At 56.0% G+C, this 13,946-nt stretch overlaps 1 protein-coding gene across 4 annotated transcripts; it reads right to left on the reverse strand.

Moving 5' to 3' along the window:
- Positions 1 to 320: 320 nt before the first annotated feature.
- Positions 321 to 13,727, reverse strand: MMAB (metabolism of cobalamin associated B). Of its 4 annotated transcripts, none has more exons than XM_047088424.1 (9): positions 13,596 to 13,727; positions 12,389 to 12,450; positions 8,810 to 8,903; positions 6,918 to 6,975; positions 4,675 to 4,747; positions 4,348 to 4,445; positions 3,909 to 3,973; positions 2,078 to 2,137; positions 321 to 667 (listed from the first exon to the last, which is right to left on the reverse strand). In XM_047088424.1, the coding sequence occupies exons 1-9, from the start codon at positions 13,709 to 13,711 to the stop codon at positions 568 to 570; spliced, it is 726 nt and encodes a 241-aa protein (XP_046944380.1). In that variant the 5' UTR covers positions 13,712 to 13,727; the 3' UTR covers positions 321 to 567. The 4 variants fall into 4 exon arrangements, 2 of the variants coding, with proteins under 2 accessions (XP_046944380.1, XP_046944381.1); XM_047088425.1 differs by having other exon boundaries at positions 582 to 667; positions 4,638 to 4,747; XR_006963666.1 differs by having other exon boundaries at positions 628 to 667; positions 2,078 to 3,786.
- Between the last annotated feature and the right edge of the window lie 219 nt (positions 13,728 to 13,946).

Below are 13,946 nucleotides of genomic sequence, written 5' to 3' on the forward strand. Positions count from 1 at the left end.
ACCCTGGTCCCTCATCCCTGAGTCCGAGGCAAGTCATGAGGCCTCACCTGTCAGTGTGCAGCTGCCCTGCCCCCATACGTAGGTGGGGATGGTGGCTCGGAGGTGACCGAACTTCCAAATCCCGCCTGCCTTCCCCTTTATAAACGTGACATTTACAGCCCCTCTGGCCCAGCTAAATCCCAATTACATTTCCCAGGGTCTCTGATATCGTTCCAAATCTTTATGCCAGCTGAGCCGGCAGGGGAAGGGCTCTCTCACCACATGTGCACACGCGCACGCGCACACACACACCCACACACACACACACACACACACATGGCTTAAGCTTTTCCCACTTTTAATTTTTTTCTATGTGGCTTTTCACTGCTGGGATCACTTTGCCTTATTTTCCCCCATACTGAATTCATTCATTACCACCTCCTCTAAGACCCAGGAGAGCCTAGCGGGGAGGACAGGGGTCTCCTCCAGTCCCCCTGGGCGAGATCTTCAAGAATCAGGACAGGAAGGACAAACTCTTCACCTCGGAGGGCTCTACAGATCTCCCCCTTTGCATTATTTCCAGGTGCCTCAGGCTCGGTCCGACGGGTCATTTTTCTTGTATATTTTTTCCTGATTCCCCTCTTTCATGGCTGTGTATCTGGCTAATGTGAAGAGATAGTCGCTGAGTCTGGAGGGACAGAGAGAATGATCTGAAATGAGAGATCAATGCTAACTGGGTCCTTCCCATATTAGCCTTCAAGGAGGAAATATAAATCACACACCCCAGGAGCATCGGGCGGGACAGCGGGTGCTCGGCCAACTTGGGCTTTGATGGATGACACTCCGGGCCAGCTTCTGTGACTCTGGCGCCGGGGCTGGGGCAGTTCCTGCCAGATGAGGCCGCTACCCCCACCGGACCTCAGAGGGCTGGTGGCTTTGGGCCACTCCCTAGACTGGTTTGTGTACCTTCCGTGACCAGGACTGAGACACCCAGCCTGCCCTTAAGGAGCCTGCAGTGAGTTCACGAAGCCGCCCACCTTTCAACCGTCCCCCACTTTTCCTTGTTTTCATGCCGAGCGCTGCCCACCACCCTCTTCCACCTCTCCAGGCCCCAATCTTACCCTCTGTGGCCAGCTCCATGCCAGGTCCTGCCAGCCTTCCAGGCTGGAACCTTCCCTGACCACGCCCCCACTGAGATCAAGCCCCCCTCCTTCTGATGCCTGGCCATCTCTCTGGGGGCAGGGTTTGGGGGCAGTGGAAGAGATTCTGCTCTGGGTCTCTCCCATTCATGGAAGGTAGTGACATGCTTGTTTCCAGTCTGCCTAGTGCTATCCTCCTTGCTGAGGAAATGAACTGGCTTGGCCCACACAACACTACGGGAGGACAAGGCTCCCCAAAGGTCACTGCTGTGCCGATGAACGGAACCTTCCTCTCTCCCTTCAGGCCCAGCCACCTCCCAGGAAGAAAGGAGCTGATCAGGTCACATCCCAGGGGGAGGAGTGACCTCAGTGAGGGGCGAGACCCCGGCTGTGAGGTCGCTTTCTGGAAATCCAGGACAGCTCCCAGGGGCCCCCTGGTTCTCAGCCTGCCCCTGGGCCCTGACCTTGCCCACACTGGAACTGCATGAGGCAAGGCTGGAACGGAACCCAGACAAGACCTCCTGGGGCCAGCCCGGCTCACTGGTTCCTGTGTCAGGGCCCTGGGCCCTGACGGCCCTGAGCTGGCTTTGCCTGGCTGTCTCTTCTCAGTTCATACAGCCCTGGAGTCTTGTGGGGAGGGGCTGACAGTGGGTCTGACCCCTGCCTGAGCTCCCTGGTCACTCAACCCGAAAGCAGGCCCCTTCCTACTGCACTGTCCCTTTGTTCTTATGTTGCGTGCTCCTGGTTTTCACAACAGCCTCTCCCGACGACACCTTCACCTCACCAGGGACAGGGACGGTACCTGCCTCATTCTCAGCTGCATCCCTGTGCCCGACGCAGCGCCTGGCACGTCGCCGACCCTCAGTGGATATGAACGTGTGGGCCCCCTTCTCTTATCGTTGCTTCCCACAACGTGCCTAGTTTTACTGAGTGGGACTCTCCAAATTCCATCAGAGTACCTGTTTAAAAACTTGGCCACGTTAGCGTCCGTCTCACCCATCTGGACAAGAGGCACCACCCTGGAAGAGGAGGAAACGCCACGTCGCGTATATTACGGGATCGACACTCCAGGGGACCCAGGGCTGCGTCCCACACCGGCACCTCAGAGCCTACAGCGGCTTGACCTGGTGCCCTTGCCGGCCTGGGCGCAGACATCCCTCCGGACTGCTGTCTGCTGAGCACTGGTGACGGGACGGGCCCTTGCCGGGCCCTTGACACAGGTCACCTCCGCCACATAACCCTTGCTGAGAGATGCTCTCCCCGAAACCGAGGCTCTGGCTTTGTGTCCCCTGCCCAAGGGGTTTCATCATCCCACATGCACGTCCCCACCACCCTGCCTGGTGCATCCTCTGCTGGACGAGGCCCCCTGCCGGGCCTTTGCGTCTCTCCGATTGTTTTGGTACCGTGGGCATTGCCGACACGGATGGTTTTCTACAAACGATGAATTTTTTCTTTTGAAACTGAAGCTCTGTTACGCGGGACCCCTTTGGGAACCACTTGGGCCCACGAGCCTCTCATGAGGGATGGGACATTTGTGATGTGGGGCTGTGGACAGAGCTTGGGTTTGGAAGCAGACCGACCCGGGCTCGAATCTGGACTCTGCCGTGGACCGCTCAGGTGACCACCCTGGCCACGAGGCCGCCTCTCTGAGCTCCAGTTTCCCGACTCCTGTACACAGGGGGCTGCCACCACCCCTCTGCCAAGGTTATCCTGAGGCATCAATGAGGTGACGATGAGCAAATGCATGGCCCTGCCCATTCTATCAGTGTAGGTAGGGCTTCACTTCCATTTGTCCGGGAAGCTGGGTGAGCTGGCGTTACGAGTGGTATAAATGGGGGTTTTGCAGGGAACTCTTCTGAAGTTTCTCTGAAAGGCTGTCAGTAGCTTTTAGGGGTCCTTCCTCTTCCTGACTCGGAGGTGTTGGGGCAGCGGGTGGCTGGTCTGTTGAGAGCTTCCACCTGCCCCCCCCCAGCCCCGCTGCCAGCCCTGTGGGTCCCTCTGGGCCCTTTACCCAGCAGCCAGCAGGGTCCCTTCATGTCACCGCGTGGCCTAAAGCCCACCAACGGTTTCCTATTGCTCTCGGGATAGAGGTAGACCTCTCTGTGCCTCCGAGGCCCTGCCCGGTCTCTGGCCTCGTTGTGCCCCACACCCTCTCCCTCTGGACCCAGACACTCGGGTCTCCTTTGTGTCCGTTCAGTGCGGGCTGCCACCTCTGCCCTTGCTGTCCCCTCGCACTGGACGCTGTTCCTCCCGCCCCCCAATCCTTCAACCCCTGGCTCACGCAGTGTGACTGGGAGACACCCTCCCTGTGTCCACTCCACGTCCCTCACAGCCTTGACCACGGTGCGGGGCTCTCCACTCATTTCTGCCCAGCTCCAACTACCCCACTTACATTAACCCCCAGGGATGAGGAGCCGGGGCACAGGGCAGGGAGGCCTCTCCCCGAATATCCTTTTGACTTTCATAGCATGTGAGTATCAGAATTATAAATAACCAGCTAACCCCATCAGGGACTCCTCCTACCCTGTTCACCTATAACCTCTTGTTTCTCCGTAAGCTCTGAGCGTGATGTGGTTACATCATCTGTCATTTGTCCGCTCGCGGGTCACTGTCTCCCCTCGGCTATGCAGGGCTCTGAGGACAGAGACCCGGGCTGGCTGGCGTCCACCTGGAACGGTGAAGGTGGCAGGTGAAGGTCTGCCGATGGGTGGCTGGATGGCACGGAGCCGACCCTCCTAGGCTTGCCTGCTGCTCTGGCCAGGCCCCCCCCCTCTCCCTTGGCCCCCTTACCGTCTCTCTGCTCGGCGGCACACGGCCCGACAGAAGTGCAGCGCGGAGCTGCTCTTGCCTCCCGACTGAAAGGAGAGAGCGGGCGCTGGCTGGAGCGGGGGTGGGGAGGGGGGGGAAGGGGGTGGGGGGGTGGGCGTGCCCACTGCAGACAGGGAGCTCCCTGGACAGATGGACCGACAGATACGTAGGACCCTGCCCCTGCCCCCAGCCAGCAGTGTTCTGCTTCCGGGGCCCTGCAGAGGGGCGCGTCCACTGGGAAGCCCCCTCCAAAGTGGGCAGGGCTGGGGAGGGACCGGGGAGGGTCCGGAGGGGACTTGGGAGGCCGGCGGCCAGCTTCTGTCGGGCAAAAATTAAAGAGGGGGCTTACTCCGCACCTGTGTGTTTCTGTGAACACACTTGGCCTGCGGCCACCCCCAGGTTGACACCGCCTGGCACCTACCGGCAGGATAAATGCCGTGAGAGGGGGGAGCTGGCTGGAGTATCTGTCGATCCACTGCTCCAGCTCCAGGATGGGCCCCGCCTCGAATGCAGCACATCCTGAGGAGCCGAGAAGCAGGAGGACACGGCCATGGGGCCCGTCGCAGCCCAGACCAAGGAAACCGCACCCATGTCCCTTCCACCCCGGGGGGCTCTGCAAACCACTTCCGCCGGCTTGGGAGGGCCTTCCTTCTCGGGGTCTACGGGCCAGGCTGACGGGGGTGCCAGGGGACGCCCCGGACAGGGTCCCACCTCTGAGCACGCGCGGCAGGTTGGGAGAGAAGATTACTTAAGTGAGCCTCCCTGGCCGAGGAGCGCGGGGTCGCCAGGGCAGAGCCGACTTCCTGCAGCGAGCACTGGATCTGGGGAAGCAACGGGGGGTGACAGTGAAGACCCATTCCTGGCGGGCCGGGCGGGGCTCGCGTGGTTCCACGTGCAGGGGTGCGCTGTGACACCAGGAGGCGAGCAGGGGCTGCCCTGCTGGGGACTGGCCAGATCTTTAATCAGCTGGCATTTAAAGGCGAATCAGCAAACTCCGTCTGAACCTTCGGCACGTCTGCCTCGGACACCAGCTCTGTTGAGCGGGGGCCCTGGGTCCCTTGGGGGTGCGAGTCACACAGACGATGAGCGTCAGGTGCCCAGTGACAGTCAAGAGGTAGCTTCTCACCCCACTCTCGTCTCCGTCAGGCCTGGGCCCCGGGAAGTCTTTCCCTTTCCTCTCCACTGACGGCTTTGGTTGTCTGACCTGTGACAGCCGGGCCAAGACACCAAACGTGACAGTGCTTTAAAACTAAGCCATAAAGGACAAGTATCTACGAGAACACGGTTGACCCCTGCGTGACAAACGACCCACGGGCGCCCGTGCCAGTGAGCCCCACGAATGCCGCCTCCTTTGTGGCCGGCCAGAGTCCGCTCAAGCTGGGTGGGGCGCCGTGAGGTGGGTGGTGGTCTGTGACCTCTGCTGAGATGGCGACTGTGACAGCGTGCCGGGAGCAGGGCGCAGCGGGAGGCAGCAGAGGCCGCCCACCCAGCAGTGAGCTGGGACCCTCCTTGGGCCGCCGACCGGCAGAACCTGGGTGGGGACCTCGGCCGCCTGGCGTCTCGCGGGCTTCGAGCGGGAGGCGGGGTAACGGTAGTGCCCCCCTGGACGGCCAGCTGCAGCACTCACCCCAGCACTGGAGGGGGCGGGAGCCAGCTTGGGAATCAGATCCCAACTCCGCTGATTCCCAGCCCCGGCGCCTTGGGCAGGCGGCCCTTTCCTTTAGGAGTTTGTTTTGCCCCAATAACGTGCCCGTTAACCTGCAGGTCACAGGCTTCTGAGGAGAGCGGTGCACGGGCCCAGCGAGCGGGGACCTGGTGGGGCTCCCGGGTGAGAAGGTCACAGTCTGCACCCTCGGGGTGCCCAGGCCAGTGAGGAGACAGACGGATCAGACCGTGTGACACTCTTTGTGGCACCTGCCGTTAGAGGCGGGGCCTCCACAACGGGGGTTGTGGAAAGCTGGAGGAGGCACCTAACCGGGCTGGAGGCTGGGCGGCTGCACCAGGCCCTGGGGGACGTGACGTTGGAGCTGGGACCCAAAGGACAGGGGCCTAAAGCATAGGTGGACTCATCACGTCACTGCCCCCCCACCCCCGCCTCAGCCTTTTCCCTCTGGAAACCCTGCAGAGATGAGCACAGCATGCGGAAATGACGCCTGCTGAGGTGAGAACTTCTTCACTGGGAGGCTGAAAACCACGCTGGCGGCGCACAGGAGGGCCTCATTCACAGAGAGTTCCGGCACTTAAGGCCCTCCCATCCTTCTGTGGCCCCCTCACTGCCCTCCGCCTGCTCCCAGGAGGCTAAGCGGGCCCCAGCCTGGCCTGGAGGACTGAAGCAGGCTGAGTGTTCAGGAAGCAGCTTCTACAGTCTCAGGCCAATGTGTAGACTGAAACCTTGGGCCCGTCCTATGCATCCGAGGGGATGTCCCTGTCTCCACTGTTAAAGTCCTGTCTGTGGGTCACAGTCTCCATGCTTCCTAAGGAGAACACTAATACTAAAGGCCATAAGGTCCCCTGGCCTAGGGCTTCCTGAAGCTGGTTTTCCCAGGTTTCTCAGCCTCGGGGCTGCTGACATTCAGGCAAGGGGCATTCTCTGTGGCAGGGGAGGCCCTGGGCGTTGTAGGACATTTAGCATGTGCATCCCTGGCCTCTACCAACTAGATGTCAGGAGCCCACCCCCCCCCCCGGCCCACCTGTAACCACCAAGAGTAATACCAGACATTGCCGTGCGTCCCCTGAAGGGCAGAAGCACGCTGGGTCAAGTCCACTGCACTTTACGTTCCCCCCGCCTTGGTGCTGTTCTCACCACTCGCCTGGGAGGGAGGATGATCTCTGTGTCCCCGTTTTGCAGGTGAAGAAACAGAGGATCCCAGAGAAACAGTGAGTAGCCCCAGGTGACCCAGAGAGGAAGTGACGGTCAGATGGCAAATCCAGTTATGGCCATCAGGCCACAGAGATACAAATCCCAACTTGGGATGAGACACTGCTACTCACTTTCTGCAGCTCTTCAGCAAACGGGTGGCCTTTTTCTGCGACTAATTCCAAAGCAAACCTGTGAGGAAAAAGAAAAGAATCTGCGTCTCACATCATGTCTGTGGGCCCTAATTCAGCTCTGACACCACAGGGTTATTTTTCTTGCTGACAGTGAGAACATCATAACCTTTCATTTGGTTAGGGGTGTTTGTTGCTCAAAATGCCTTTTCTTATACTCATTACTCATCCAGTCAACACTTCCTTTCTCAGTGCCTACTCTGGCCAGGTCCAGGCAATTCAGCATGAGTACAAGGGACACAGGCTCTGTTCGGCAGGAGGCCGAGGCGTGAATCGGGTATCACACGACTGAACGTGAAGTTGCAAACTGAGGTCAGCTCTCTGGAGGAAAGGGCCAGGGTCCTGGGAACCTTGGCCTTGGCTGGAGTTCAGGGAGGGCTTCCTGGAGGAAGCAGTGCTGGAAGTGGGACTTTGAAGGCTGAGTAGGAGTTCCTGGTAAGGCAGGTGGGACGGGGAAAGCCAAGCGCCCCAGACGCAGGTCAGGACCCCAGCTCCAGCCTCCCTCCAAACTCTGCCACTCTCTTTACCAGTCAGGGGCCTGGCAGGGAAGAGTCGGCAGTGCATTCGCAGGGTTCCTGGAGGAAAGGCTGGCCAGGGGACTATTAACAGGGTGTGAGAAAAGTTATGGAATGACAGTGGGTGGCAAAAATTAGCACAAGCAGGGGCCTGAAGGGGCGAGGGAGGGTCAAAGGTGCTCCAGACCCGGGAGAGCTGGATTCTCGGTGGGGCCACCGCCAGAAGCCGTGCAGCTGACTGGGCGAGAGTCACTGGGGAATGGGGGCAAAAGTGTTCCCGCTCCTCTCTCTACCAATGTCCCATCTCCTGCTGGTGCCTTCCATTGGCTGGACCCACCCGGAAGACAGAGGAGGGGACTGGGGTGAAGCGTCACCACGCAACAGAGGTTGCCTTCTGGGCACAACCAGTGTATCGTCTTAGCCTGCCTCATAGTCAGAACTAAACAGACAAACGTGTTAATTTGTCATCTAGCGTGGGTCTCCCGCTTTGGACTGCAAGGAACAACTCTGTGGGCCGGACACAGTCTGCCCTCCGCAAAGCGACATCCTCCGGCCTGGCACCAGGCAGGTGCCCGGGAATATCCTCAGGGAAGACATCCCCACGATGCAGCCAGTTGCAGACCCTCCTCGGTGCTGCTCCTTCAGGCTCCCGCCACCTGGAGGGTGCCCCTCTACCGTCTGCTCCCCCAGCACCCCCAAGACTGTGGGCTCCACGAGGCACGTGGGCTGAGGCTCTCTGCCCGGCACATGGAGAGGCTTGCTCTCCGACAATCCACAATCGAGGCGTCCCCAGTCTCCTGCCCCCCGCCCCGGACTGAGGGATGATGGCTTGCTGATTTGCTAATCCTAAACAGCTGATGCCAGAACTCCCCGTCCTTCCCCCCTGCCCATTTCACCTTGTGTCTGCCTCTTCCACCTCCTCCCCCCACCCCCCGCCTTCCCACAGACACCAAGGGGTCTGCGGCAGACCACCTGCACCTGCCATTATCCATCCTGAACACCTCACCTAGTCGGGCCCATCACTGGGAGGTGGGAGCCGCACACCCGTACTCGCCTGAAGAGTGGGGGAACCAGGGAAGGAGGGGCATGGCAGCTCCACATGGCGTGGGACAGATGCCAGCCAGGAGCAGGCAGGGCCGGAAGGGAAAGGCGCCTGCAGCCCCCGGCAGCCTCGTGGAGGCCTCGTGCCAGGCCGAGGCAGGTTCACCAAGGGTTGGCCGCCCCCCGGGGCCAGCCAGCGCTGCTCTCGAGAGCTTCCCGTGAACTACGTTACTGGTGCCTATTCAAACCCCGCCTCAAGGCCAACCCCGTCTGCCTTACCCAATGGCTGAGCTTAATTCATCTGTAGTTCCCACGGCTTCAAACACCTGGTCATCTTTAGGTCTCCTTTCTCCAGTGAAGGTGCTAGAAAACCCTATGAAAAAACGTTTAGCCACCCAAATTAAGATTTTTTATTTTTCCTGACATGCTCTTTTTTTAAAAAAACTTTCCACCTGAAGGATAACATATACACAGAAAAGTGCTCGGGGCGCCTGGGTGGCGCAGTCGGTTAAGCGTCCGACTTCAGCCAGGTCACGATCTCGAGGTCCGGGAGTTCGAGCCCCATGTCAGGCTCTGGGCTGATGGCTCGGAGCCTGGAGCCTGTTTCCGATTCTGTGTCTCCCTCTCTCTCTGCCCCTCCCCCGTTCATGCTCTGTCTCTCTCTGTCCCAAAAATAAATAAACATTGAAAAAAAAAATTTAAAAAAAAAAAAAAAGAAAAGTGCTCAAATCCTAAGTATATAAGTTGATCAATTGCTCCTACCTGAATATACCTCTGTGATCAGGACCCAGATCAACAAACAGAGAATGATCAGCACCCCTGAAGCCCCCAGGTACTCTCTTTCATTGCTATTCCTAAGGGTAACTTCTTTCCTGACATGCTTTTATTTTATGCCTAAAAATCATGTACTAATCATTCCGCTAAAGAAATAAGACATATGAAGGGGCACCTGGGTGGCTCGGTCGGTTAAACATCCGACTCTTGATTTCAGTTCAGGTCATGATGTCATGGTTTGTGACACTGAGCCCCGTGTTGGGCTCCATGCTGTCTGTGTGCCGCCTCCTTGGGATTCTTTCTCTTCCTCTCTCTCTGCCCCTACCCCACTTGCGTGGGACGGCTCTCTCTCTCTCTCTCTTCAATAAATAAACATTGTTTAAAAAAAGAAATAAGACATATAGGTACATATTATAATTATATTTCACATAAAATTGAAGTCCTCTGTGGATCTCTGCCTAGGTCACGATTTCCCACCATGTTCCCTTAACCACGGAGATAGAACAAATCTGCTCCCGACAGCCAGGAGCCAGCCTGGTGCTCGCAGGCAGGCTGTGGTGTTCCGTTGGGACTCAAACACCTCTGTAGAACACTGTCTGGTGGCCCCCACTCTGACTGTGACACAGCAATCCCCAAACAAGACCCCCCATAATCATGTCTGAGCACAGAACACTGTCCAACCTGTAAAAATGACCAAACATCCCCATTCTCTGGCTAATGCGAGGGACTGCTGCTTCTTTATCAATGACAGCTTTGGCCTCTCTTTGTCACACCCACCTTCTAGATAAAAAATGATTGAGGGGTAGGGGCGCCTGGGTGGCGCAGTCGGTTAAGCGTCCTACTTCAGCCAGGTCACGATCTCGCGCTCCGTGAGTTCGAGCCCCGCGTCAGGCTCTGGGCTGATGGCTCGGAGCCTGGAGCCTGTTTCCCATGCTGTGTCTTCCTCTCTCTCTGCCCCTCCCCCATTCATGCTCTGTCTCTCTCTGTCCCAAAAATAAATAAAAAACGTAAAAAAAAAAAAAAATTTATAAAAAAAAATGATTGAGGGGCGCCTGGGTGGCTCAGTCGGTTAAGCGGCCGACTTCGGCTCAGGTCATGATCTCGCGGTCCGTGAGTTCGAGCCCCACGTCGGGCTCTGTGCTGACAGCTCAGAGCCTGGAGCCTGTTTCCAATTCTGTGTCTCCTTCTCTCTGACCCTCCCCTGTTCATGCTCTGTCTCTCTCTGTCTCAAAAATAAATAAACGTTAAAAAAATTAAAAAAAAAAAGATTGAGATACCCAACTAGAGAATTAGCCCTGCTTCCTGATGGCATCCAATCCAGAGCAACACCCCACTTCCTGGAATTTGCTCCAGATCACCTGGCATAAGCCCAGTCCTATAATGGGTCCTTTCCAGTATCTTCTCACTGAGCCCACGGTGTGCCATGTAATGAGCTAAGTGACCCAACTTGACTAGACTGTCCCTGGGGGTCTCGGCTGGAGGGCATGCCTGTGCCCGTTCTCTTTCCCTTTATTTACTGTGGTAGTAGACACATAACATAAAACTTAGCATTCGAATCATTTCTAAGAGTATGGTTCCGTGGCATTAAGTATATCGTATGCATATCTTTTATACTTTTACGACCTAAGTACATACTCCCCAAAATATATGTAAACTAGTGACCTGCACAGTTTAAAAAAAAATTTTTTTTTTGCTGTTTATTTATTTTTGAGACAGAGAGAGACATAGCATGAACGGAGGAGGGATAGAGAGAGAGAGAGAGACCCAGAATCCGAAGCAGGCTCCAGGCTCTGAGCTGTCGGCACAGAGCCCGACGCAGGGCTCAAACTCACAATCTGTGAGATGATGACCTGAGTCGAAGTCGGACGCTCAACCGACTGAGCCAGCCAGGCGCCCCACCTGCACAGTTTTTTTTAAGTTTATTCGTTTACTTTGAGAGAAACAGAGACAGTGCGAGTGGGGGAGGGGCAGAGAGAGGGGGAGAGCAGGCTCCCACTACCAGCACACAGCCCAATGCAGGGCTTGATCCCACAAAGCCATAAGATCATGACCTGAGTCGAAACCAAGAGTGGGATGCTTAACCGACTGAGCCACCCAGGCGCCCCAACCTGCAATTTTTTTAATTAAAATATTTAAGTAGGGGCACCTGGGTGGCTCAGTTGGTTAAGTGTCCGACTTCAGCTCAGGGCATGATCTCATGGCTTGTGAGTTCAAGCCCCGTGTGGGGCTCTGTGCCTACCGCTCAGAGCCTGGAGCCTGCTTCAGATTCTGTGTGTGTGTGTGTGTGTGTGTGTGTGTGTGTGTGTGTGTGTCTGCCCCTCCCCACTCATGCTCTGTCTCTCTCAAAAATAAACATTAAAAAAAATAAATAAAAAAAAATACTTAAGAAATCTCTACACCCGACATAGGGCTCGAACTCAGGACCCCAAGATCAAGAGTCGCATGCACTTCTGAGCCGGCCAGGCGCCCCTGCAGTTGTAAACTTTAGAAAATATGTCACATTGATACAGTCTACATCTCACTTTTTTCTGTACAACATTATTTTCAGGTATTGTTTACATAAAGTAATATATGCTCATTACAAAAAGTCCTAGAATAGAATAAAAGTATGCGCCATAAACAATGAAAGCCCTTCTGTTCATTCCCCTCTCCTAAACTCAATCTCTCTCCCAGGTAGTACTTCAAGATGTAACCTTTCAGCATATTCTATGCATATCTGAACACATATATGTATATACGCATAACACACACTTTTATCCAAGTAGATTTCAATTATTTGAATTGCTCTGCAATTTGCTTTTATCACTTCATATATCTTAGGCATCTTTCATTTCATATCACATTTGATGATATTTATTGAGACCTGTGGGAGATACAGAATCTGAAGCAGGCTCCAGGCTCTGAGTTGTCAGCACAGAGCTGACATGGGGCTCGAACTCATGAACTGTGAGATCACCGGAACCGAAGTCGGATGCCTAACCAACTGAGCCACCCAGGTGCCCCTGTTACATAATTTTTAACGTATGCAAACAATTTGGAAGAACTTTCAAATGGAGTTTTTTGCATGTTTCATCTGCCGCCTACCTTTGTCTCCTGTTTTGGTGTATATCTTGGGGATCTTGGGTGTCTTCAAGGAAGGCTGTGGCCTAATGAGACACAGACATCAAGAAGTGGAGAGTGGGCATGACCCTCCTTCAGTGGGTCACATCTTGCCCAGTAACCTCAGAGGCAGCACTTTCCCCTCCTCTGTTTGGATCTCGTGTTGGCATCATTTTCCTCCCTTCTTCCCAATTCAGTCCGTTGTGGGCAAGCTCTGTGTCCTGCCCACATCCATTATCTGCAGAATAGCTCATGTAGTGCACTGCTCAATGCACATGCTCAATAAATATTCACTGAAAGAGTTTATTGATCACTTTCCATAGTCTCTGCACTGTGCTAAGTGGATTACTGGCATTATCTCCTGGAATTATCCCATAGGCACTACCGGTGACCTTCCTTTTACTGTTGAGGAAATTGGAGCTCACAAGATGAGACTCCAGGTCCCTGAGGAAGGAAGACACAGGGCTGGGATTCATGCCCAAGACTACCTTACTCCAGACCCCAGTTACCTTTTACCCGACAGAAACCGTTACTTTGACCCACCCAAACTCTTATCCTCTACTCTACCCAGTCAGGGCTGCTTGGAGAAAGTAATCTGGGCCATTTCCCTTCTAAGAAGCTTCACGTATACTCAGGAATGAAGACCTGGCAAAACAGAGTTCTAATTCTGGCATTTTCAAATAGCAACATAACACCTTTAATGCAGGCTTTGACACGAACATGTGGCATCACGAGGTGATCCAAACGTTCAATTACTGGATCTAGGAGAGTATATCGATCCATGATAAATTCATGGGACCACGCGGGTTCGGAGGTCTGGGAAGGGGAGCAAGTTTCAAGGTCGGTGAGGACGGCCACCTTCAGATCGTGTTGGTGTATCTCTGTGTCTTAGAAAATAGGTCAAAATCTGAATTGAGGCCCACCCGACGGTGAGGCGGGGCAAGATGGCCCTCGTGGCGGGCCAGGGACGTGCCCTGCCCTGACGCACGACAGCCGGGCTTCGTTCGGACTTGTGCAAAGAAATCTTGGGTCTCTGGCTGCCACGGTGCTCACGTGGCCAAGGTGACGTCAGGACTAAGACGTGTCACCTGGCTGTTGCTGCGGCGACCTCACTGCGGTGTGACGTCACCATGGCGACGACACCACAATTCACGGCAGGTGTCCGAGTTACCCTCCCCAGCCAGGCACTCACCCGTCCCCGTCTTCCACGCCCTGGGGGCCGCGGCTCTGGAAACGGGGACACAGCAGCCTGCCGGCGCCGAGGCCCCCGCGCAGGCCAAGGCGGGATCCCAGTCCCCACACAGCCATGCGCCAGGCAGCTCGTCAGGGGCTGACCCCGCCAGGCTCCCGTCCAGGTCGCGGGCGACTCCACCTACCTCCGGCCGCATCACCGTTCAGCCCCCATTTTCCATTGGCTCTTGGCTCTCGACCCAGGGCGGGACACTCCCAAGGGCTTGCTTCCCATTGGCTGCCGGACAGCTTGGTTGCGACACCGATTGGCCAATGTTCAAGCCAATCGGTAAAGGAACGCCCAGTTTGCGTG

The sequence above is a fragment of the Lynx rufus genome, unplaced genomic scaffold (assembly GCF_022079265.1).
Source record: "Lynx rufus isolate CCGP_SWC_20201006 ecotype Redwood Valley unplaced genomic scaffold, mLynRuf1.p SCAF_24, whole genome shotgun sequence".
Classification (NCBI taxonomy): domain Eukaryota; kingdom Metazoa; phylum Chordata; class Mammalia; order Carnivora; family Felidae; genus Lynx; species Lynx rufus.